Source organism: Lethenteron reissneri, chromosome 9 (genome assembly GCF_015708825.2).
Source record: "Lethenteron reissneri isolate LAM-NWPU_2019-01 chromosome 9, ASM1570882v1, whole genome shotgun sequence".
Lineage (NCBI taxonomy): Eukaryota > Metazoa > Chordata > Hyperoartia > Petromyzontiformes > Petromyzontidae > Lethenteron > Lethenteron reissneri.
In genome coordinates this window covers 13,578,421-13,600,368 of record NC_083787.1, presented here as the reverse complement: position 1 = coordinate 13,600,368, position 21,948 = coordinate 13,578,421, and the positions used below count along the sequence as shown (strand labels likewise).

The 21,948-nt window shown below is 52.9% G+C and overlaps 1 protein-coding gene across 11 annotated transcripts in view; it reads right to left on the bottom strand.

Moving 5' to 3' along the window:
- Nucleotides 1–21,948, bottom strand: part of ZFHX3 (zinc finger homeobox 3) — a 247,930-nt gene that overhangs the window by 65,242 nt on the left and 160,740 nt on the right. For all 11 annotated transcript variants that reach the window (XM_061548417.1, XM_061548414.1, XM_061548420.1 and 8 more), the window contains one exon: nt 12,137–12,419. In XM_061548417.1, coding sequence (XP_061404401.1) covers nt 12,137–12,419 — 283 coding nt within the window. The remainder of the gene's footprint in view (nt 1–12,136; nt 12,420–21,948) is intronic.

Here is a 21,948-nt window from a genome sequence, read left to right as displayed (position 1 = left end):
CCACAAATTGCAACGACACTGCCAGGATGAGGCAAGACAGCCTACGTTTAAACTGCGATAACCGGTCACACGAAAGCCGCTCGTGAAGAAGAAAAAAACAACGCGACGTGGCGCCACGGCACGGTGCTGGAGGTTTTTGTTTTGTTTTGTCCAGGAGGCAGAGCCGAGAGACGCAGGAGGGTTCACGCATGGACGGCGGTGCCACGCTCCACACCAAAGAGCGCCGCCGCCGCCGCCATCATCACCGCCGCCAATCGAGCGCAGAGCGCGCAGCCGGAGCATTATTAATTAGCCCCCCTCGCGTAAATGCCTACGCAGAGCGAACGACCGTCTAACATTCTGGGGATTAAAGCAAATCCGGAAGATTTTTTCTTTTTTTTACACAACTGGAATGAATGCACGCAGCCAATTCAAGGTCCCTTCAATGGCAGAGGGGGTGAATCCCTTTTGTCCCAAGTCCCATAGCATCGTCCCCAAAAAATCCTGCTGCCCACGGTCGCTAGGCAACATTCCCCAGGTGGGAGTGAGCCGGGTCTAATCTGTGTGATTATTTTAAGACCCGGGTAATACCCAAGCACAAAGGCTGGCAGATAAAACTCACACCATGGTAATTCTTTTCTGATTGCCAAACACAGGGATGAGGTAGGGAAGGTATTAACTTCACCCGAAATTAATACGACGGGAGCCGGCACATCTCCTGTGCTCAAGGTGGTGGGGGAGGAGCGGGGGAGTGGGGAGGGGAGGAGGAGAAGAAAAAAAGAGGGAGGTGGGGGGGTTCGGGCAGCGGGTGCAGGAGTGTTGGCGGGCGGGCGGGGTGGGCGAGTGGGTGGGAGAAAAGCAGAATATGGAATCTTTGATGAGCATTTCATCTAAAACAGCTGGCTCCCCGCACAGCCGTATAGGCTTTGTTTGCCGGATGAAAGCGCACCGGGGAATTGGCAGGAGAGGCTGTTGACAGAGGATTTTTTTTTGGTTAAACAAAAAGAAGTCCCCTTTGTGATCCCCGTGGCCTGAGCTGGACCCTGTGACCTTTAGCATCACGATGTTAGTACGGCTGCACCGATGCATTGTTGTGGCCGGACCCATCATCAACACCTCTTGGTTGTGGTCAGACCTATCCCTGATGCGGTCGTCATGTTGTGGCAGCCCTATTGTCAATACACGATAGTTTCTTATCATTGAGGGTTCTGGACCTACTGTAAATGCCCAAATGGGGACTTTGTGTTGTACCAGGAAACGTCCTACGGTTGTGGCCGGACCCCCATTGTAAACGGATGATGGCGTCTCATTATTTACGGCCATACCTATCACCAATACCCAACGGCGTCTGTCTCTCCCAGAATGTCTGATGGCATGCGCTGGTGTCCGCTTGCTCAGAAGAAACACCTGATCGGTGTCTCCGGCTGCAACCACACCTCGCCACAAAGCCTCAAGGTGTCGGGTGACCTGCAGTGGCTACTGCTCGGTGTGTTGGTCGGTGGGCGGGGGTGGGGGCGCCTCGCCACACCTGCCTGCAATGCCTCATGGGAGTCTCCTTGTGTCTGCGTGGTCGCCTCAGTCGTCACTCTCAACTCGCGTCACTCTTGCAAACGAGACGATTCTGGTCTCTGTAGTTCTTTCCGCCGGTGTAAAACCAAATAACACTGAAAGCCTACACCTAGGCCTGCCTGTGCCGAGTGAAAACCTAAACGTTTTTCTTTTTGCAAGTATGGCTATAGATCAGCACAATATTGATTCGTGCCGTGAAATTCTACTTCCGTTCACATGTCAAACATTGGCATCGTACAGAGATAACGTTGATTTCACATTAACACGCACAAGTGTTTGTCCAACAACAAAAAACGCCTTCGGGACAATCGCGTTCTCATTCTCACTTATAGGCACAATCACAAAAGTGGATATGAGGAGTAGTTTCTGCTGCTAGATACTTGTTCCCTAGCCGTGCACCAATATAAGCTAGTCCACTATTTTCTGAGGAGCACTATTCTAAAGTGTCCTACTATTCTTATGCCTGTATTATATGTGAACCGTTACCATTATTACTCATCACCAAATCACCCACGGTGCGCCAGCTCTCGTCAAATCTCAGCTCAGCAAGTTTGAACCTGGATAATGCTTGGATGGGCGACCGCCACGCGCGCATACGTGTTGCCACAGGGTTGAAGAGCTATGTGTTGGGTAGTCGAGGTCACTGGAGAGACATCCATTGCTGTACTGTACTCGTCTGTGCTCTCCAGCTTCACCAACCTGCTCTCACCAGCGTGGTGAAGTGTCGTCAATTGACCTCTACGACCCGCACGGCATGGGAAGGCCCTCATCCAGCAGTGGACTGACAGCAGGGCTGTGCCTGTGCATCACAATTGTGCCACTGTCGTAAGTGACGGGTGAAGCAGTGGCACAGAGATTCAGGCGCTGTGCTGTGAACCCAAGTTTGATTCCCGTCCACAGGCAACGTCAATGACGCGCGATGTCCGAACCAGTCCTGGGTCTCCCCCCATTCCTCGCCAACCCGCACTGACCAGCATGATGAAGTATGGTCAAACCACTCCTGATGACTGACACGGCATGTGGAAGCCTTCATTCAGCAGTGGATTGTCATGGCTCCTGCTACTGATGAGAGCTCTAGTGGTGGGGGGAGGGGGTTGGAAGGTCTTTGGAAGAGCCACGGTGAGACCCGGGCCAGAGTCCCAAACGGCAAGCGGGGCACAGCTGTGACCAAAAGGGTCCAAACTTTCCATCATGTCCTGCAAGTCACGTGATATCACCGTACTGCATGTGTAATTCACATGGCCTTGTTAGACCCCCATAATAATTATTATTGAAATTATGAATAGTGCTACTATTATAAGCGAACCACTATTATGGCCTTGTTGAATTCCCTGGATTGATAAATGCCCCCTCTCTATAAGCACTATGTATATACACACACCCGAGTTGCCTTGACCCTACAAACCTCAGGCAAATGTGCATTATAAGAGGCCCTGAGAAGTGCCTCAAAACAATAATTGCTTTGTATTCCTCAAGGAATTCCTGGGTTGCTCTTTAAGAACAAGCGGCACTAAAGCAAACAGCGAAAGTGGTGGAGGAGGAAGAAAAAAAAATACTCCCGACACCTCAAATGTGCTGCTTGGCTTTATTTACTCTACTCTGTCACTGACGGCTTTTCTGGCACTAAGAGCACTGGCCCTGAATTTCTGGGATGCCTCTACACCCGCGCAACCCCCCCCCCCGCCCTGCTATCTCTGTGTGGCCGTGCGCCTGTGCAGGCTTACATGAGGAGGGCCTTTAAAGGCCCGCGCGTTTCATCTTCTAAACACTGGGACTTCAACTAATGAAAATTGGGTAATTTTTTTTTTATCCTTGTCAGCAAAGGCTTAACAAACACGGGGCAAATAAAAAAAAGAGGGGGATAGCGCTGAATCATTTGAATTGGAGACCGTGTACACGCCCATGTATACGTGGGAGTGTACACGCCGATTGTGTGTTTGTGAGGGTGTACACGCCCATGTATACGTGGGAGTATACACACCGATTGTGTGTTTGTGAGGGTGTACACGCCCATGTATACGTGGGAGTATACACACCGATTGTGTGTTTGTGAGGGTGTACACGCCCATGTTTCTTAAATCCCACCCCCCCCCCTTTCTTCTATCCGCCCAGCGGCGTAGATGGGTTCACCACGGTCAATTGATGAGCAAGTTGCACGTGGTGGGGCAAGGTGTGGGTACACCCACCCCTTACAAGACTGCCAGTGTAGAACAATAGGCCTCAAACTCTCTGGAGGGTGTAGGGGGGGGCTCTCAAGTGCTCCCTCTCCAGGATGCCTTTCCGCCAGCAGTGGCACGAGCGAGCAATTGCAGGGCTGCACCTTTACTTTTAAAAGCACGCGAGCTAGGCCACGACACGGTTGAATCGGACGCAGCGCCAATCCCGACGCTACTGAAGCAACGGAGGAGCCGTCGCTCCGTCGCAGACGACTACAAACGCTCCCACGTGCGACGGGAGTTGGGGGGGCGGGGGGGAGGAGGAAGTGACAGACAGGGGGCCGGCCTCCTGAGCGGACGTCTTCCTGCGGTGGGAATGGTGTGGTTACATTTGCTCTGAACCGCCAAATGCGTCGGGTGTTGTGGTCAACCGGGGCGGCTCTCTGTTCTCAGCCAGGCGTGGCTGGGGCTCGCGCGCTTGGCTGTGACTCAGGGGCCCTCGTTTTCGGAGGCTGAAATTTCAGCCACATCTGGAATGAATAGCGATGTGAAACGCACACAGCTGCCAGAGCAAAATACCAGAGACAGTGTGTTGTTTATTTATGTGGAATGTCCGTGGTTCTCTGTACGTTTTGGCAGCTGAGCACGTGTAATAGATAGGGATAACCGCCTCACGGAGATGTCAATTACATATGAAGTGCAAAAACGAGTTTCAAAAGCCACGTTAATGTAATTTCTAGTCATGTGAAAATAATAAAGATCTCGCGCTAAACAAACCTCGGTGCCGAACGGAGATGCGTCCATTTAAACACAAAAGCCGCTGCCGCTGTTCGCAGCCAAAACCCGAACCGGACTGGTGTGCGGCGCGGGGAGCGCACGTTATGAATTGGCCATCAATAAACACAGAAATACCTCGGAACAGTAAAGTTCAGCTGACCTTTTGTAATTGGGCACTGACGTTCAATATTGGCCTTGATGGCTGACAGCTCGGCTCTATCTCAGGAGTAGGTGTGCGTCGAGCGTGGGGGAGCCGCACTAATACGCTTCCCCCCCCCCCCCCCCCGAAATGTCGCGCAGGCGGGCGAGCGAGCGAACGGGCGAGCAGGCAGGCGGGCGGAGCAATGACAAGAGCATCTTGTTCAGTGCGTTCTGCTTGGCCGATTATTATGTGTAATTAAAATGGCAGAGGGCAGTCCGATGAAAGGCTTTTAATGGATCCATAACTGCACGAGGCCCTGAAGGAATGAGAGAGGGGAGACAACGCGGATTATCCAACAGAGATTATTGGGCGCCTGCCTGTCAGCTTTATTATTATTATTATGTTACTATCGGCTGACGGAAGGGCGACAGAGAACGCTGGGAAATTACAAAAAAAACGTTGCCTTTTGGGCCATCGTAATTTCATTTACAATATGCAGCACGGAGCCCGAATTACGACATCAAAAGCAGGACGCCCTCAATTAATGCTGCACCTCCGCCGGCTCGCCGCACAGTCTGCGGAGGAGACGGCACAATCATGGCACGGGGGGCTGCCACGTTGTGTCTTTGCGGCGACGCTTGAGTGCGGAGCAGCACGATAACTACCCGCGGATGAAAAGTGAACAAATTAGCCGCTCGAGTGCATTCCTGCAGCCGAGCTACCAACGGCGGCGCTTCCTTCGTGCCGCGTCTGGCACGGAAAATCTGCTCGTTATTATTCCTCGCAAACCGGGCCCAATTGCAACGTGTGCACGTAAACCCACACTGCACTATCAAGGAAAGCGGCAAAACGGCCGCACGCATTGATACAACTGCGGAGTTGAGAGGCGGTGCCTAGGTTTTTTGTGGGTGTACTCTCCAATTAGTTTTCTTGCTGTACCGTGTCAGCTTAATGTCGGACGTTTTGTGCCACGTGCTGGGAGCAATTCGATAGATAACTATATAATGCAAAACTAAACGAATTATATTGTGTCACGGCATATTCCCCCCGTATTTATTTTCCCACTCGCTTCGCCATCCGCCCCCCTTCCCCCCACAGAGTGAATTTTGGAAATAACGGTAGGCTAACGGCTGCCCGTGCCGATGCCGCATTTTCTGGTCAAAGTGGGGGGGGGGGGGGGGGGGGGGGGGGAACGCCAGCCACCACCTGTACCACGAGAAAACGCTTGGCGCTGTTCGCCGCCGAACCGGCCCCCGTGGCCCGTGGTCCTGGCGAGGCCAGCCACATGCTCCCCCCACCCCCCCCCCCGAATTCCGTCCCAACAGAGACAGACACGCGGGATAACGTGCGATCGCAGTGAGCGCCCCTCGCGTAATTACTGTCTGGCCATTTAAACCCGCGGCTGGAAGGCAACACCGGCTCGCTTTAGAGAAAATCGAATAACAGGCCGCGGACGCGCATTGTTCCTGATAATGTCACGACGGGGTGAGGTTCATCCTCCCTGTGCCACGAAGTACGGGCTGGATGCCAGGGAGCACCACGGTGAACAGGTTTAACCATTTCTCCCCCCCCCCCCGCCCCCCCGCCCCCCCGCCCGCCCACCACCAGTTTTTGGCCTCGGGCAGATAGAGCGATAAAAGGGCCGAAGAATAATGGTTCATTTCCATTCTTTAATGGGTGGGAAGGTTTGTTGGTAGATAACGCTGACCTTGAATTTCCCCTGGCGTTTGTGGCGAGCCGCTCGCGCTGCGATCCTCCGGGCTTTTAAACAATGGCGAGGGGCCCGCAAGTCAAAGCCATCCCAACCGAGCGCATAATTTGATTTGTTTCTTAAACAAAACGAACTCATAAATAAGAAAAGAGCATTAGAGGCTCCCCTACCTCTTCGGTAAAAGCACTCTAATAGCCACGCAACAGATTGAGCCTCTCTTCCATGCAGCCCCTGCGCGGGTATTCACCGGGAGGGTGTCTCGCTCACCCGAACTTGCCACCCTGGGAGACGGGAGCCGTCAGCGCGGAGAGAGATGAGTATCGTTTCTAACGGACGTCACGCAGTTCTGCAGGAATTCCCCAATATTTACAATTCAAAAAGGACAGAAACGGTAAACACGGTTCGTTTCTAGATAATTTTTTTTACAAACGCGGCAGTTGCTCTCGCGCCCAACACCGCGCCCCGGTGTCGTCCAGCATCAAAACGTAAATCCCGCATCTTTACAAAACAAAAGCCCCAATCGCGATTAATAAAACCACTTTTGCATTTCAATGGCTATGCCGAGATTGTCGAGGAGATAGCGGTGCACGAGCGCAGCTCACGGGGCCCCTTGCTCGTTGCGGCGCTGAACATATACAGGGGCCGTAAAATGTTTTTCCAAAACTCCCAGTTGCCAAGACATTAGGGGGCAAACCAACACGCAGTGGTGTTTGGATATTAGAAAGCGGAGGGCCCCGCAGGTCCCGGCCCTTACAGTCCATGGCTCTGGGGCCGCTCGCGGGTACCCTCGATCGAGTCCCGCGGTGCGCTGACTGGCGCACCCCGTGTTTATTCGACCTTCGAATTTTTTACTTTTATTACGGTGGCCGAGCTTTTGCTTGTTTTTTCCTTTCCTCTAGCCGGGAGCCGCGCAGCGCACTGTACGCCGCCATCCTCTTAGCGTCGTAGCCGTTCGCCGGCGCGGCACAGCAGCGTGTTACACCACGATCGGCAGCCGCTCAAGAAGCGGAGCCCCCGGTAGCGAAACACGAGCGCGCGTTTACTCTTTGGCGTGGCGAGCGGCGGCTTGGCTGCCGCGCGCGGCAAGGAAGTTCTGAGCGCCGTGTCCCTCCCTCCTCTTGCACACATTACAGCCATCCTTTTCAACTTACAGACTTAGCAGATCTTGTGCGTAAAAGAGGCATTAGGCAAAATGAATTTGAATTTTCTGTGCCGAGTGAGGAAGGGGTAAAAAAAAAACACGTGTCCAAAGCAAATAATACGTTTTGTATGCTGTGATCAGTAAGCTCTGTGGGCTTCCTGGATTTATGCGTTTGTGAGCGCCACTGGGAGGACGAGCAGAGCGTCGCTGGCAGCGACTTCAAAGGGCGGCGAGCCCGTGAGAGCAGAGTGATATGCGAGCTGTGCGCTTTGGCAAATTACCCACCTGGTATCTTAAAATGAGTTTAAAACTAACTCAAGATGTGCTTCAACTTTTAAGTTTTAATAACCTTTCCAAGCAACCGAGCTCAATTTAGACATCCCCCCGGCCGTATCAGTGGGCTTGTAATTCGGCTTGAAAATGTACATTTGTTAAAAAATGTGCCGGACGGGCCTGAGAGCCCCGCCAAATCAACCGCTTAGAGCGAAAACATCAGAGATATTAGATCAAAAAGGAACCATCAACATTGTAGCTCCAGATTATTAATAATTCTATCACGCTCAGATTTGTCTCTTTTATCGCTAATGCCTTATATATTGAAGATTTTTTTCAAAAAAGTTATACAATTTCTTTAAGCCAAAAGCTCCAAACTTCCCTTTTTCATCTCAAATTTGATCACTGTGAGCCGGCGATTCCATGCGTTTAATGCCAGGTTTGCTACAACCACCACTCTCTGCCTTGGCATGGTGTGGTTAGGGATTGTGTCCTGGTTTGGTGCGGTTACAATTTGTGTGGTTAGGGTCCGTGCAACTCCGATTAGCACGGTTGGCTATGTACGGTGCGAAAGAAGTTCAACATACATACGTAGATGCACTGGCCGGCGTAGTTAAGCTCTGTATGTTTTACCGATATGTTCACGTCGAGTATACTGATGCCATTATGCTTTGCGTTTGAGGTTGTGTGGAGGCGGGGGTTGGTGGATTGCACGCAAATGTTGTGAAACTACGTTCCCTTGAGCGTCGCGGAGGCGCCATGCCCTGGCTTGCGAGGAAAAAGCAGTACAGGAAGTGGACTAATCGCCATCTGTTTCCATCTGTACGGGGATAGATTGTTGCCCCTTCGCATGCAATGGGTTCTCTGGGTGCTCTGGTTTCCTCCCATTTGCATGAACACAACTCATCATTATATTCTTGGTTCTTTCGGTAAAGTCACGTAGAAGGGAAATAATAAAATAATATAAATATAAAACAATAAAAATTCTCACGACGTTTCGACTGCAACACAAGCAATCAACATCAGGTGTGACTTTACCGAAAGAACCAAGAATATGAATCCCTGCAGTCATGAAAGCTTTAATCAAAATTTAATACAACTCATCATTAATTGGCTGAACACATCTTAAAGTAAAAACCCAATGGAGCAGGACCCTCCAAAAATAAAGTCGAGTGTGGCTTTCCTCGATAAGTAATTATCATTATCACTACTTCATTCTATGAAGTGGGAATCTATGCGTTGTTTTCACGTGGTTACTGCTGTTAGGGCTCTGTATGTGGTGGCTGGCGTGGTTAGGCCGTGTGTGGTTCGGTTTGTTGTTTCGTGTGCGGTAGTGCAGCGGTTAGCGCTATGCTGCGCTATGCTGCCCTAAGAACCCGGAGACCTGAGTTCGATTCTCGCTCACAGCTAACACCAGTGACGATTAATTATCCGAACCGGTTCTGGGCCTCCCCTACATCGACTCGGCCTCAAATGAGTACCTGGTGTGGGTGTGTCGTAAACATCTCCAGTGTCGTAAACATCTCCAGTGCCTATGAAGGCTGTGCCGGCCTTCATAGGCACTCGCTAACAGGGGGGGGGGGGGGGGGGGATCTTTGCGTTTGTATTTTTGGCTCGTGTGCGGCGAGTATGGTTGGGCGGTGCGCCGCCCGCCCCCATCACGCGCATCCCTCACCAGCCAACGTTAAACGAGTCAACAGGTGTCGTGAAACGTGGGATGACGGTTTTGCTCCGCCATCGCAGCACTACCGTGGCTCCCCGTGCCCTGAAGGACACCTTGGAATGCTAGTTATTGTGACGGAAATTGACAGCTTAAAACACATCTTGGCAGAGTTTTGCGGAGGGAAACGGCTTATCCAGTCAGCAAAGGCCCTCGTAACGACCTCCGCTTAATTTTGACCTGCGTTTGTCACACGCAATATTGTTTCTCTCCGACGCGGTACGATGCCAAGCTCAAAACCACCAACCCCCGCCCCTCACACTGAATCAATTTATGCACGACTAAAAAAACTCTGCTGATTGAAAGCAGCTTTGCTTACAAAAGTAATTTTCATGACATTGTTCAATTTTCCAATTACGCGAACGCCCCCCTGCCCCCCCCCCGCCCTCCCTCTCACCTCCAAGTCGCCCCGTTACCTCGCATGCTGATAATGATTTCGCTCGCCGCCCCTCCCCCCTCCCAAAGCTCTCCCCTTCAAATCGTATTCCGCTGAAGTACAACCCTATCGTGTAATGGGCAGGAACGCATTTCAATTTCCAGCCCCAATATTCCGCGACGCGCTGGCGCACCGCCGTAATGCTACACGCGGTATTCCTGGGCAGGATCGCTGCGTGCTTTGAAGTTACCCTCTTAATTTTTAACCTTTTAGAATTATGACGGACAAGCCTGCGGGCGGAGCCAATGTCCATATATGTGTTACAGTTTTCATTTTCTAAAACTCTGAACCGTGGCAAAGTTCCACAACATCTAATAAACTTAGAAATGAATTTCAGATTTGATGGAGGGGAGAGAAAAAAATACTTGAGCAGCATTCCTACCCAAAGCTGTGGATCGCACGCAACAGCACTTCATAAATCTTAATCATTCCCTGGTTTTTTAATGAGCCACATGGTTCTGCTACTTTCTTGTCTGCGGCTCAAACCGCAAAATGGGTCCCAAATCTGGAGCAGGGGCATTAACGTAATGGGAGCGGAAATTAAAGATTACACCGGGGGAGAAAGTTTGCCTAATGGAAACCTTTTGGGGCTGGATTTTGTAACCTTCTGCATGCCTCGGAGAGAAGCCGGGGAAGCAGGCTAGGTGGAGAGGAGGGTTGACGGCAGGGGTTGGTGGGGGTGGGAGCAAGCAAGGTGGAGGGGAGGGGGGCGAGGTGGCGAGGAGGGGGGGGGTACAAGCGGGGTGAAGGAGAGGCGGGGGGGCCTGGGGCAAGTGGTTCCCATCAACCCTGCGCGCTCTCACATTTTCCCCATCTGATGGGCCTAATGAGAACAAGCTGTGCTGCCGCGGCCCAGGCCTCGACGCGAGCTGCTGCTGCTGCCGCCCCCTCTGCTGCCGTCTAGACGCGACGAGGTGTGCCTGCTCCTGAGTGGGGCGCGACCCCTTGCCGATCCAGGTCAGGTTACCCTCCCAGCTGCCACGGCCCACCACAGGGCCTATCTGTTATTGAAATGCCCGTCCGCTGTGAATGCACCGTTGCTTCCTCGGGGAGTGACGTCCGACGCAGACATTGTCTAACTAGCTAGGTGGCGGTGATCCAAAGGAAAAGCTTTCATGTAAATTGATAAAGCAGACAAGAAAAGTTGGTGAGTAATATAACGTATCGTAGAAAATGCAGCTGGTGCTTTTTTTGCCGTGACAGTGGGTCCCTATAGAAACAAACAGAATACAGAATTACAGCTTTGGAGTTCCTAATGTGATGCATGTGTGAACACTCATTTTCAGATACAGAACATTTATAAGTCAGTGCTTTTCTTCTCCCCGGTGTCTTCCCCACCGCCTGCTCGCCCCGCACCTCTGCGGCGGGTGCCCTTCCCCGCCTGCGTTCTATCCCATGCGCACCGGTGTGATGGAAACGAGCGAAAGTAAAACAAATGCTAATGCGGGCGCAGGCGCTCGCACGAACGCACTCGCGCACGCGCACAATACACGTGCGCGCTACGAAAGCCGCTTCTTGATATTGCTGGATTAGACAATGAAGAGCTGTCACTCTCCTAGACACTCTATTAAATTAAAAACAGCCAAAGCATGCTTTAAACCTTACGTTTTGAGCATGTGTTATCAATTGCATTACACACACACAATAACAAAGATCCCCCACGTAGCCTTGATCAGACTGCCGGGGCAAGTGCTGTTAGTGAGCACGTATTAATGCTGGGATGCCCCACGAGGAGGTGGGTGCTCAGCACCACCCCCCCCTGCCCCCCAGTGCTTTGTGTTTACACACGGCACCAGGTACTCGCATGAGGCACAGTTAACCTCAGGAAGGCCCAGGCCCAGTTTAAATATTCGTCACCGACATTATCCACGAGCGGGAATCGAACTTTTGTCGCCAGATTCATAGCACGGGGAGGGGATAATCACCGCCATCCACCTCTCCCTTCCACAAAAACACGATCGCAGCAACAGCTGCCATTCGCGGATAAGTGGTGGTGACATCACCATAGCACCTGTGCCAAGCTAGGTGCATTTTGAGGCTGCGCGAAGTGTGGATGGGTCACTGCTGGCAGGAGGTCATGGGACAGACCCCAGGTGCCATGGGTCGACTGACTGAGGGCGCACTCACCACCTGTGCTGCCTACTGCGCCACACTGCTGCGTATTAGTCACACGCACGCACGTGCGCACTTACGTACGTACACACGCACGTGCCGTGGATGCGAGCCACTCACCACTCTGTGGCTGTGGCGCCTCGCGCACGCAGAAGATCTGCGCCAGCTCGTCCTCCCCGCCCGCCACCCCCAGTCCGGCGGCCGTGACCCCGCCGGCCCCCGCGGCCTCCTGCGCCAGGCCTCGGTGGAGCTGCTGCAGTCGGCGCAGGCCCTCGCTCTGCTGGTGGCGCAGCGAGCGCGCGTGCTGCAGCAAAGCGAGCTTGGCGTGCGTGGAGAAGTCGCAGAGCGTGCACACGAACAGGCAGCCCTCCACCGGCGACGAGGCCTCCTGCTTCTGCAGGTGCTGCGGGGTTCGGACGGAAGGAGGAGGATGGGGGAGAGTTAGGGAACCGTTAGGAGATGGGAGGGCAGTGCTAAGTGTTTCCTCGCCGCGTGTGTGTGGGGGACGGGTCCGGGAGGTTTTAGAATACTCCCGCCACGCTGCCAAATTTAGGAAAACTTACATGACTCTTTGACCCCCTTACAAAGCCCAAACCAGGCGCTGAGAAACTCTGAAAATAAAACTTTCAACAATGTCCTTTGCAAAGAAAAAAACTTTCATTTATTCATCATCACCTGGTAATATACAAGTGTGAGTTAATAAAAAAAGCCTCAAAACAACAGTTCACAACAATTGGTGCCGATCCATATTGTACTGAAGCCGCCAGTGGGCTCCATACAAGCCAACTCTGGCTCCCAAGATTACAAAAGGTGACTAATAACAATGACGATGACATGAAAGTACGACTACACTCCTCCCCCTCCACCCGTTCCCCATCTTTATTTTCATGCCAGAACACCGGCTTTGGCCTCGTTTGGTGAGCCAGTTCGGAGTTTTAAACTCAAACTAAACTATTTATTTTATTTTACCAGGAAAGGCTCACTGAGCTACGTAGTTATTGTTTCAGAAGTCGACCTAGCCACAAACAACAACACAACTAAGTGGCTTATCACGTGGACATTCACAGCAGACAAATACTTTAAAACGGCACGTTTCTAACCATTGTAGAGGGGGCTTAAGCCCGTGGCCTCCAATCTAGCTTCACTTAAAAGTCGCAGGGACATAGATAAACCGTCAAAGTTACCGAGTTCAGTGCGTTACGTGTAAATGATATTTCCATTTCGTTACCTCCGTACGAACTGAACGAACCGTTTCAACAACTGCAGTGGTTTGGTTCAACTAGTCATCACCGGTGAAGTACAGACGATCAGCTTTCCTGCGTTCATGGATATCTGTGCACCCAGGCACACGAGTAGAAGAACACCTGGCTCCCCTCAAGAACGCTATTTCCAGTGTTCGCCTCAAATAACCTATGGTTAAGTGCAGTTGGCGAGCACATATTAAAGTCCAACGAGGCACTAGAGGAAGCCTCTTGGCCAGAACCGCAGACGGCCGATATTCGCAGAGCAAACCTGGTCCCCACTTGTAGTGGCATTGACCTAATGGAGGACAGCAGAACAGGTGCAGACACCTCTTGCCATGGATCTTAACGCTCGCTGGGAATCAAACCAAGCTCGTGGAGGTCAAAGTGCAAAAGCGATGCACCACAGTTCCTCGACACACGCATGTCCACGCTGGCACCACACACTGACGACCAACGTCGCCCTCGTCCACGCAGCAGGTGGGGGGGTATGCCAGCGAGGCAACGTTTCTCGCTTTAGGGATAAATGCATGATCCAGGAGCAGGGTGCGAGCGGATAACGCGTTGCACGCCTCGCCTCCACTCCTCTCCGCTCGGTAGAGCCAGAGCACGAGACGAACCGCAAACGAGAGCGCGCGGTCGGCCACATGTTCCGCAGAGCACGTGCAGTTAAGCAAACGAGGAACGCACGACAAAAAACAACCGCGTGCGCAATACCGACCGGATCGCACGGAATCACACGCGAGCCGGCACGCGCGGCGAGTTGCCCATTCGGTTAATATTCGCTCTGCCGGCATTTCCGCTCACTTGCCGTAAATCCCACAACTCGGAAAAAAAAAAAAAAATCGCAAACAAACGGACAAAAAATAAACCGTCGCGGTCGTCGCGCGCTCCGTCGCCGGCTCGTCCCGTCACCTCGGCGCGCGCCGGCGGGCCGTCGGAGCTGCACGCGGCCGCTGGGAAGAGCAAGGCGGCCTTCCTCTGCAGCGGCCGCATCGCCTCCGAGCCCTCGCCGGGCTTGAATCCCCGCGCACCCGCGGGATGAATGCGAAATAAATAAATAATGCTTTCTTTTTTTCGGGGGGGGTGGGAAGAAGAGAAAAAAAATCTCCAGCCGTGCAAGGAAACAGTGAGCAAGCCGTGAGCGCCGGCGCGGAGTCACGGCTTGTCCTTTCTCCGGACGCCGAGACCACGGGGGAAGGTCTTTAACGGTCCAGGATGAAAGAGGACGGCTTATTTGGGAAAGTTGTATTTTGGCCAATCAAATTCCACATTGCTCGATTCCCATCTATTCTCCACCCAGCCTACAAATTATGCGGGGCCCCCCCCTAAAGAGCTTAAGAGAAGAAGGGAGGATTATTGGCAGAACAAAACCCCCCTTTTGGTAACCTGCAGATTATATTAGACTGCTCTTTATTATGTTAATCTGATAACTATTTACATCAATTACTATGCAGGCTGAATTATTTGATTGAGCTGCTTTTGCCGGTGCTGCCATCCTCGGTCGTTACGTCTAAAATCACGGCTTCATTGGAGGGTCGCGCCTTTGCACCGCTTTCGGAAAGTTGGCGGGCTGTCGGACGGTGCCGAATTGGCCTCGGGTATTCGTAATGTCTTTTTGCTCGCCCGGAACCGTCGTCGTCGCTGCAGCGAAAACCCACGCCCTCATCTCCTCGTTTACCAACAAGTTTGGGCCAGAGACTGCGACCCCGGCAGCCAAAAGGGCTTGGGGGGGCCTGCGGCTGAATTATTCATGCAAAACGCCTTTGTTTGCCGATGACAACAGCCGTCCACATCAGCACTTGTGATTGTTTTTGCAAAGGAGAATTTTTTTTGTTCAAGTTAAGCGGCCGCTGCCATAACGCCGCAGCTGCCGATGACGCAGTCCAAATTCGCAATTAGGCGACGGGTGACTCTCACGCACACACCCCGGACGACTCTCACGCACGCACCCCGGACGACTCTCACGCACGCACCCTTAGCGACCGACCACAGCCGAGCACTTTCGCGAGGACAGCGTGACGCAAGAAGCAATTTAAGTTTTTGGCGATGGCTGCGGTTTTATAACCAAAACTGCCCCACTTCTTCTGCCCCCCCCCCCCACCAAGCCTCAGATCCCCCTCCGCCCCCATCTCATCGTCCCCTCCGCCCCCATCTCATCGTCCCCTCCGCCCCCATCTCATCGTCCCCTCCGCCCCATCTCATCGTCCCCTCCGCCCCCATCTCATCGTCCCCTCCGCCCCCATCTCATCGTCCCCTCCGCCCCCATCTCATCGTCCCCTCCGCCCCCATCTCATCGTCCCCTCCGCCCCCATCTCATCGTCCCCTCCGCCCCCATCTCATCGTCCCCTCCGCCCCCATCTCATCGTCCCCTCCGCCCCCATCTCATCGTCCCCTCCGCCCCCATCTCATCGTCCCCTCCGCCCCCATCTCATCGTCCCCTCCGCCCCCATCTCATCGTCCCCTCCGCCCCCATCTCATCGTCCCCTCCGCCCCCATCTCATCGTCCCCTCCGCCCCCATCTCATCGTCCCCTCCGCCCCCATCTCATCGTCCCCTCCGCCCCCATCTCATCGTCCCCTCCGCCCCCATCTCATCGTCCCCTCCGCCCCCATCTCATCGTCCCCTCCGCCCCCATCTCATCGTCCCCTCCGCCCCCATCTCATCGTCCCCTCCGCCCCCATGCCCCTGCCTACCCCAGCTCCGACTCCCTTTACACATTTATAAAAATAAATTGCTTGTGTTTTTTGGTGCTGGCTCTAATCCTCTGACTGTGAAATAACAGGCTGTAAAACCCGGCCGAGCAAATCCCACCCAGGCAGTGGCGGATTAATATTACTCTGCCAGGTGCAAACATCATTTTCATTAACTTGGCCCTACCCCTCGCGCGCCTTTATGAATGTATCCCTTTTTAAGCTTTTCGAGACCACGAGAATGACCGATAATTTTAATTAAAACTGTGGCTGGCAGATTAAGGGAGGCCAAGGATGCCGCGGCTTTAATTACGGTCATCTTTGTTTGTGGCGGTGGTACCCAAACAAGTGCCAAGCCTTCATTAGCATTTGCCGTAAGACCCCAAAACACAGGACCCTGTTGTTTGGACGAAGGCCAGGTCCGCCGTTTACAACCGGTGGGGTGAAACGGCACCGCTACTTTACGAACGCGACCCCCGGCCGTTTTCGCGGATTCTGGCGGCGCTCGACGCTCTCCCTCCGCTCCATCCTAAAGAGAACGCACAGGGACCTTTTTTTGAAAATTCAGAAGAAAGCGGTCGGGTAAACAAGAGGTGTCTCGAGCCGTCGCTGGCGCACGCACCTGTTCGCCATTACAGGCCACGCGACCTCGGCGTGCAAACAGCTAATTCAGCCCCATCCCCACCCCTTCCACCTCCCACCTGGATGGAGACAGAGCTGGCCATTACAGCGGCCATTTTTATCATGGCCAACGGCTAATTGGCCCCGGATCGATTTCTGCAGCCTTTTGGAAACCAAGCTGACAACTTTGCGCCGTGGACTCCTCCTCCTCCCTTCTCGTACCACCAAAATACACGGAGATAAATAAGTAAATAAAACTGCAAAGAGAGAATGGGGGGGGGGGGAAGAAGCCAATAGTGTAACCATTCTCCCACGTATCTGAAATAATCCATATTTCATGGACCCTCCAGTGGAAACGCAGACAGGAGGACAGAGAGAGAGAGAGCGCGGCTCTGCCTGGGCCCTGCCGCTCACTCTCTCGGCAGGCATCTACAGCGCTCCACAAGTGAACGCCGTCAGAAAATTAAGACAGCCGGGGAAGGGAGGGAAAAGAAAAAAACGGAAAGGAAGGCGCGCCATTCCCAATCATCTGAGCGAGAATGATCATCTCTGTCCCGTCGATTTTTTCATTTCCCGCAATCCAGCAGAGGCAGCCGGAACACGGCTCCCCTGGGGAACCCGCCTGGGGACATTTGCATGAAGATACGAACGAGCGAGGTAATGTTCTGCGGCGGCGCGTCCGAGAGACAATCGGCGCGTATGGGTGAACCGCCGGCGTGCGGATGAACCGCCAGCGCCGGCCTTTGTTGCATGAGGACATCATTAAGCTAATGACCGTGTTTTTCAAAAGAGAGTGTGACCAAAAAAAAACCCCGGCGCCTCCATTTTCCACGAGCCCGTCATTTTCGCCGAGCGCAAATGCATAACGTTTAGGCTGCAGGAAGCGCGACGGTGTGTGTGTTGTTGTTGTAGCAGCAGGCAGCGGGTGAAACCCCCTAATTACACAGGCTCCACGTGTTGACACAACGTGCCTCTTGCACGGCCTCCGGCCGTACAGGGGCGTCTGGCAAAGCGCTTGGGCCAGGCCTCCGCACGCGACACCTGCAAGGCTTTTTTACAATCCACGCTTCATCATCCCCACCTTTTGTGCTGCCGCATTACAAACAAATGAGCAACACGGAGCTCTCTTCTGTGGGCTTATTACTCCAAAGCGGGGTATTGTGTTACGCCAAAACGCGCCCGCCACGCACGCACGCTCCCTCATATTTGTAAAATGCGCTCCATTTCTTTTTTTGGGGGATTGTTGACCAGATTTCCACACAAAAGTAGTGACCCTCCCCCCACCCTATGCCAGTCAGCAAAAGGCCACCAACTCTCCCCGGGTTAATAAATTACTGCCAGCTTAAAACCGAATCGATAAAAAAAATGAGCCACAAATTGACGATTGCTTGTTCGTTCTTATTTGTGGGGAAAAAGGGCCCGCCAGCTTTAAAGAGCGAGCCTGCTTGCTCTCATAATTTTATTTGGGGGGGGGCATCAATAAAGCGGTCATGGGAACATTAGGCCAGACAAGCGGCCCGCCTCGGCTGTAAGCCCCGTCGGTAAATGGAAATGAAGCCGTTTAATGACTGCGGTTGCTACGAAGGTGTATCTGCTCGCTCAATCACATTCAGCCCTAATTACTCGATCAATGCACCACAGGGCTTCCTTTACACACAAGCGGAGCGTAGCACTCAGGAGTGGCAGCACTTGCAAAGTGCTCAATACGTGATTAATGTGGAACTTCGGACACGAGATACACGGGGAAGGAAGGCTCGCCGCAAAACAAAGTCTCTCTTTAACTAAAGTAGCGTCTGCTTTAGATACCAACTTTGTGGACCGTAAATCACTTCACGGTGGGCTGTCAGCTTGATGCATTGCCAGAGTTTAAGCGTCTCGCGCGTAAACTTCGCGATCGATACAACTCCCGTTTTAATGAGTTGTTGTGAGAGGGCCAGTCCAAACACATGCCCGGCTCTCCTGCCACTGATGAGGTGATCAGGCCCGATTACAGCTCAACCCTAATTACAGCCAATTATCTGGCGCCTGCGTGGCTCGGCGGCACAATAATTGCATTAAATATTCAGCGACGCACTAAACGGAGTAGGCTTTAAAGCGCGAGACGACCATTTTCCGCTTTTAACGAGCGAACAGAACGTGGCGGAAGGTGCGGGATGGTGGGGGAGATGGTGGGGGGGGGGATGGTGGAGGGGGGATGGTGTGGGGGAGAAACGAGCAACAAAACGCGCCCTGAAGCTTAAAAAAAACACCATCAGCAAGTTGCATTTATCAGCTCTATATTTGCACAAGTTGACTGCCCAAGCCCCGTGTTGTCAGTCCCCATGTGCCGGCCATGGAATCCTGGCCGCAAAGCCCTACGCCTGCAATTCGGTGTTTGCAGTTTTATGATCTGCACACAAAAGACTCGGGAGGACGTGAATGGCACCTTTTCCTTTGTAAAGCTCTAGACGCTAGTGTTTAATCACGGTAATGATGGCCCGAGATGTGGTGGGGGTGGGGGGGCGGAGGGCGGGGTCGATGGGACAAGCTGTGTCCTCACGATCCACAACCATCGTAACACCCAGGACAAGTCGGGAACAGCCGTGCGCTGACATCTGCTGTCAAGTCGCTGCTGCTCGTGGTGGTGGCGGAGGGGGGCGGGGTATGAGTGACACTCATTTCATAATTATTATTACAATTATATTATGAATATAATAATAATTTTTATATTCACGGTGTCTTGTTAACTGCCTCGGCGCTGCTGTTTATATTGACGATGCAGCGCGCGCCTCAATCCATGCCACCGCGATGCCACCGCTGCAATTACTGGATTATGAAACCGCAGGACCGGTGGGGCGCTGGGAGGGTAGCATTAAAAATGATTACCCCTCCGTGCGGGAAAAAAAAAATCTCGCATTTGCCAAGATGTGACAGATCGATGACAGAAATTAAGTCGCAGTGACTCCTGGCAAAGTCTCGGTGCGAGCGGGAGTTGAGAACTCGGAGCCAATGGGGCTGGCGCTCCTCTTCTCAGACCCCCCACCCCCTGCCCGCCCTCCAGCACCCGTGACAAACTCGAGAGCGCACAGATGAAAGGGGCCCGAGGCGAAGCAATCCAGGGAAAAAACAAGCGGCGGACACAATACAGCTCGCGCTATCCCGCGCAGCTTCAATTGTAATAATGCAAATGCGGGGCGCGGGGGAAAAAAATCGTTCTTTGTCGTTGCAAACTTGCCTTCAAGAAAATGCGCAATTTAACATCTCCCTTCTGATTAATATTAGGGGTTTTCTTTTTTGTTGGTCGCAAAGGTGCACGCTCCAGGCACACCAATGTGCGGGCTTCTCATTTTGCTATCAGATGCGCCCGCCGAGAAGATTATGGCGAGACTAAGATTAATAACATTTTCATTGCTCCATCTGGCGACGGCCGTGCTCTAGCCCCACCGTCGTGTCGGGCAGCGCGGACGGCCGGAGGAGCGGCGCTGGATTAGTAGCGGTCAGCCCCAGCGGCGGCACCGCAGAGGGGGCCCGGCAGCATGCGGTCACCGGGCAGGCCCGAGCGAGCGTGGAGGAGTGCACGGCGCCGTTAAACGGTCGGGGAACGATGGGAAGTTTTTGTGTGGCCCGGGTCACCGACCCGCTGGCCCGGCTGGCTTTAAAAAGAGGCGCCGCGCAAACCGGGCATTTACACAATCGGCACGGGTCACGGGACGTAGGGAGCTGCCTCTCTGCGTAGGCCGACAGATCACCAATTAGATCTTCACACAGCGATTGTGGGAAACGGCCAAACGCATCAGCCCCTTTACCAGTACCCGTCTCACAATCTCCGGTCATCCTCGCAGCGACGTGTTTTGGCAAACTATCTAACAAAGACGGCCACTGCATCGCGCGCTTTCAGATGCGTTTTTGCGGCCGTCTGGAATGCTCTTCCTTCCGTTATAAGGACACCACTGAAGCTGTGCAATTTACAAATATAAAATAGTTTGTTGTCCTTCCACCGCACCTCCGATTAGCACCGTTGGCTACATATGGTGTGAAAGAAGTTCCACATACATACGTACATCTGCCAGCATCGGTGCAGAACCGCCAAAGTAAGATCCAGTTGCGAGTGCAAACGATTTAAGTATATAAAATTATAAATATCTCAAAGCAAGAGATTTATATCGTGAAAAAATTTACTGGAAGACAGCTCTAGATTATTAGAAAAACATAAGCAACAGCTTTGGCACTCAGTTTTCAAAAAGATACAAAATAAAAATGTACATTATGCTCTCAAACATGGTATTTTAAGCCTTGCAAATAATATACCTTGAACACACTGAATTCCTGCAAATTGAGTTTTAATCTAATCAAAGATAAACAGTCATATCTGTTAATGCCAGGAGGAGGACTTGAACAGCGCAAGGCCGAGCAATTTTTACCACTTGGTGGAAATTAATGTTGGCGAAACAGTCGCGTAATCACTGACGATTTGCATATTCGGCTCCCAGTAATCCCGACAAAGCACCGATCCGGGGGGCGGAGGTGACCTAATCCGCACCCTCTCGTAGCGCTCGACCGAGAGTGTGCGGTCGCAAGTCAAAATCTCGACAAACGGATAAAAACCCACAGTGCCACGTTTTTGGCGGCCGCCTCCATCTTGGGGGTGGGGGGGGGGTGAGGGGGGCTGACGACAGAGGGAGTTTATTCTCCCGTCCCAAAACGGAAATGCGCAGTGCCCCTCTCAAGCCTCGCTCGCGCTCGACGAGAAGGCTTTGCCGCGATAGGTCGGCGGTAACGGTCGCTCCTCTCCCTTCCTCGCGTCGGGGTTTTCTCTATGGCACACGCACAATCCCGCGGGCTCGTCGCCACGAAGAAACGGGCGCGAGAGAAGAAAAAAACGCGGAGCCGCCGTATGATTCCTGCACGTGACGGGCACAAAAGCCACGCTCTGTAACGCCGTCCAGCCCGGGACGCGTCTGCAGACAGGGCCCGCTTTGATTAATATTTGTCATGCAGATTGCAGCTCCCACCCGACTCGGGATGTTGAGTTGGCTGCGGACGATTAAAATTTGGGGGAGGTGGGGAGCGCGGCTGCGGAAGACTCTGGAAATCAGCAGAGCCCCCCCCCCCCCGCCTCCCAATCGACAAGCGCAAGCTCACCGCACATCCGCTCTCACCCCGTCCACGTACCGTGTGCGATGCACCGGCGCGAGTATGATAATAATAGTTAGCATTTATAAAGTGCCCATTAACAATCGTTCTCAGGGGGCTACGCATGGAAAGGCGGAAATAGTTTACCATCAACCAAGGAAAGAAGAAGTGAGGAAGACGTTTCATAAAAAAAAACGAGAGAAAGCCATTTTAAACAGATACGGTTTTAGTCGAGATTTGAAGATTTGTAAAGTGTCTCGGAAGTC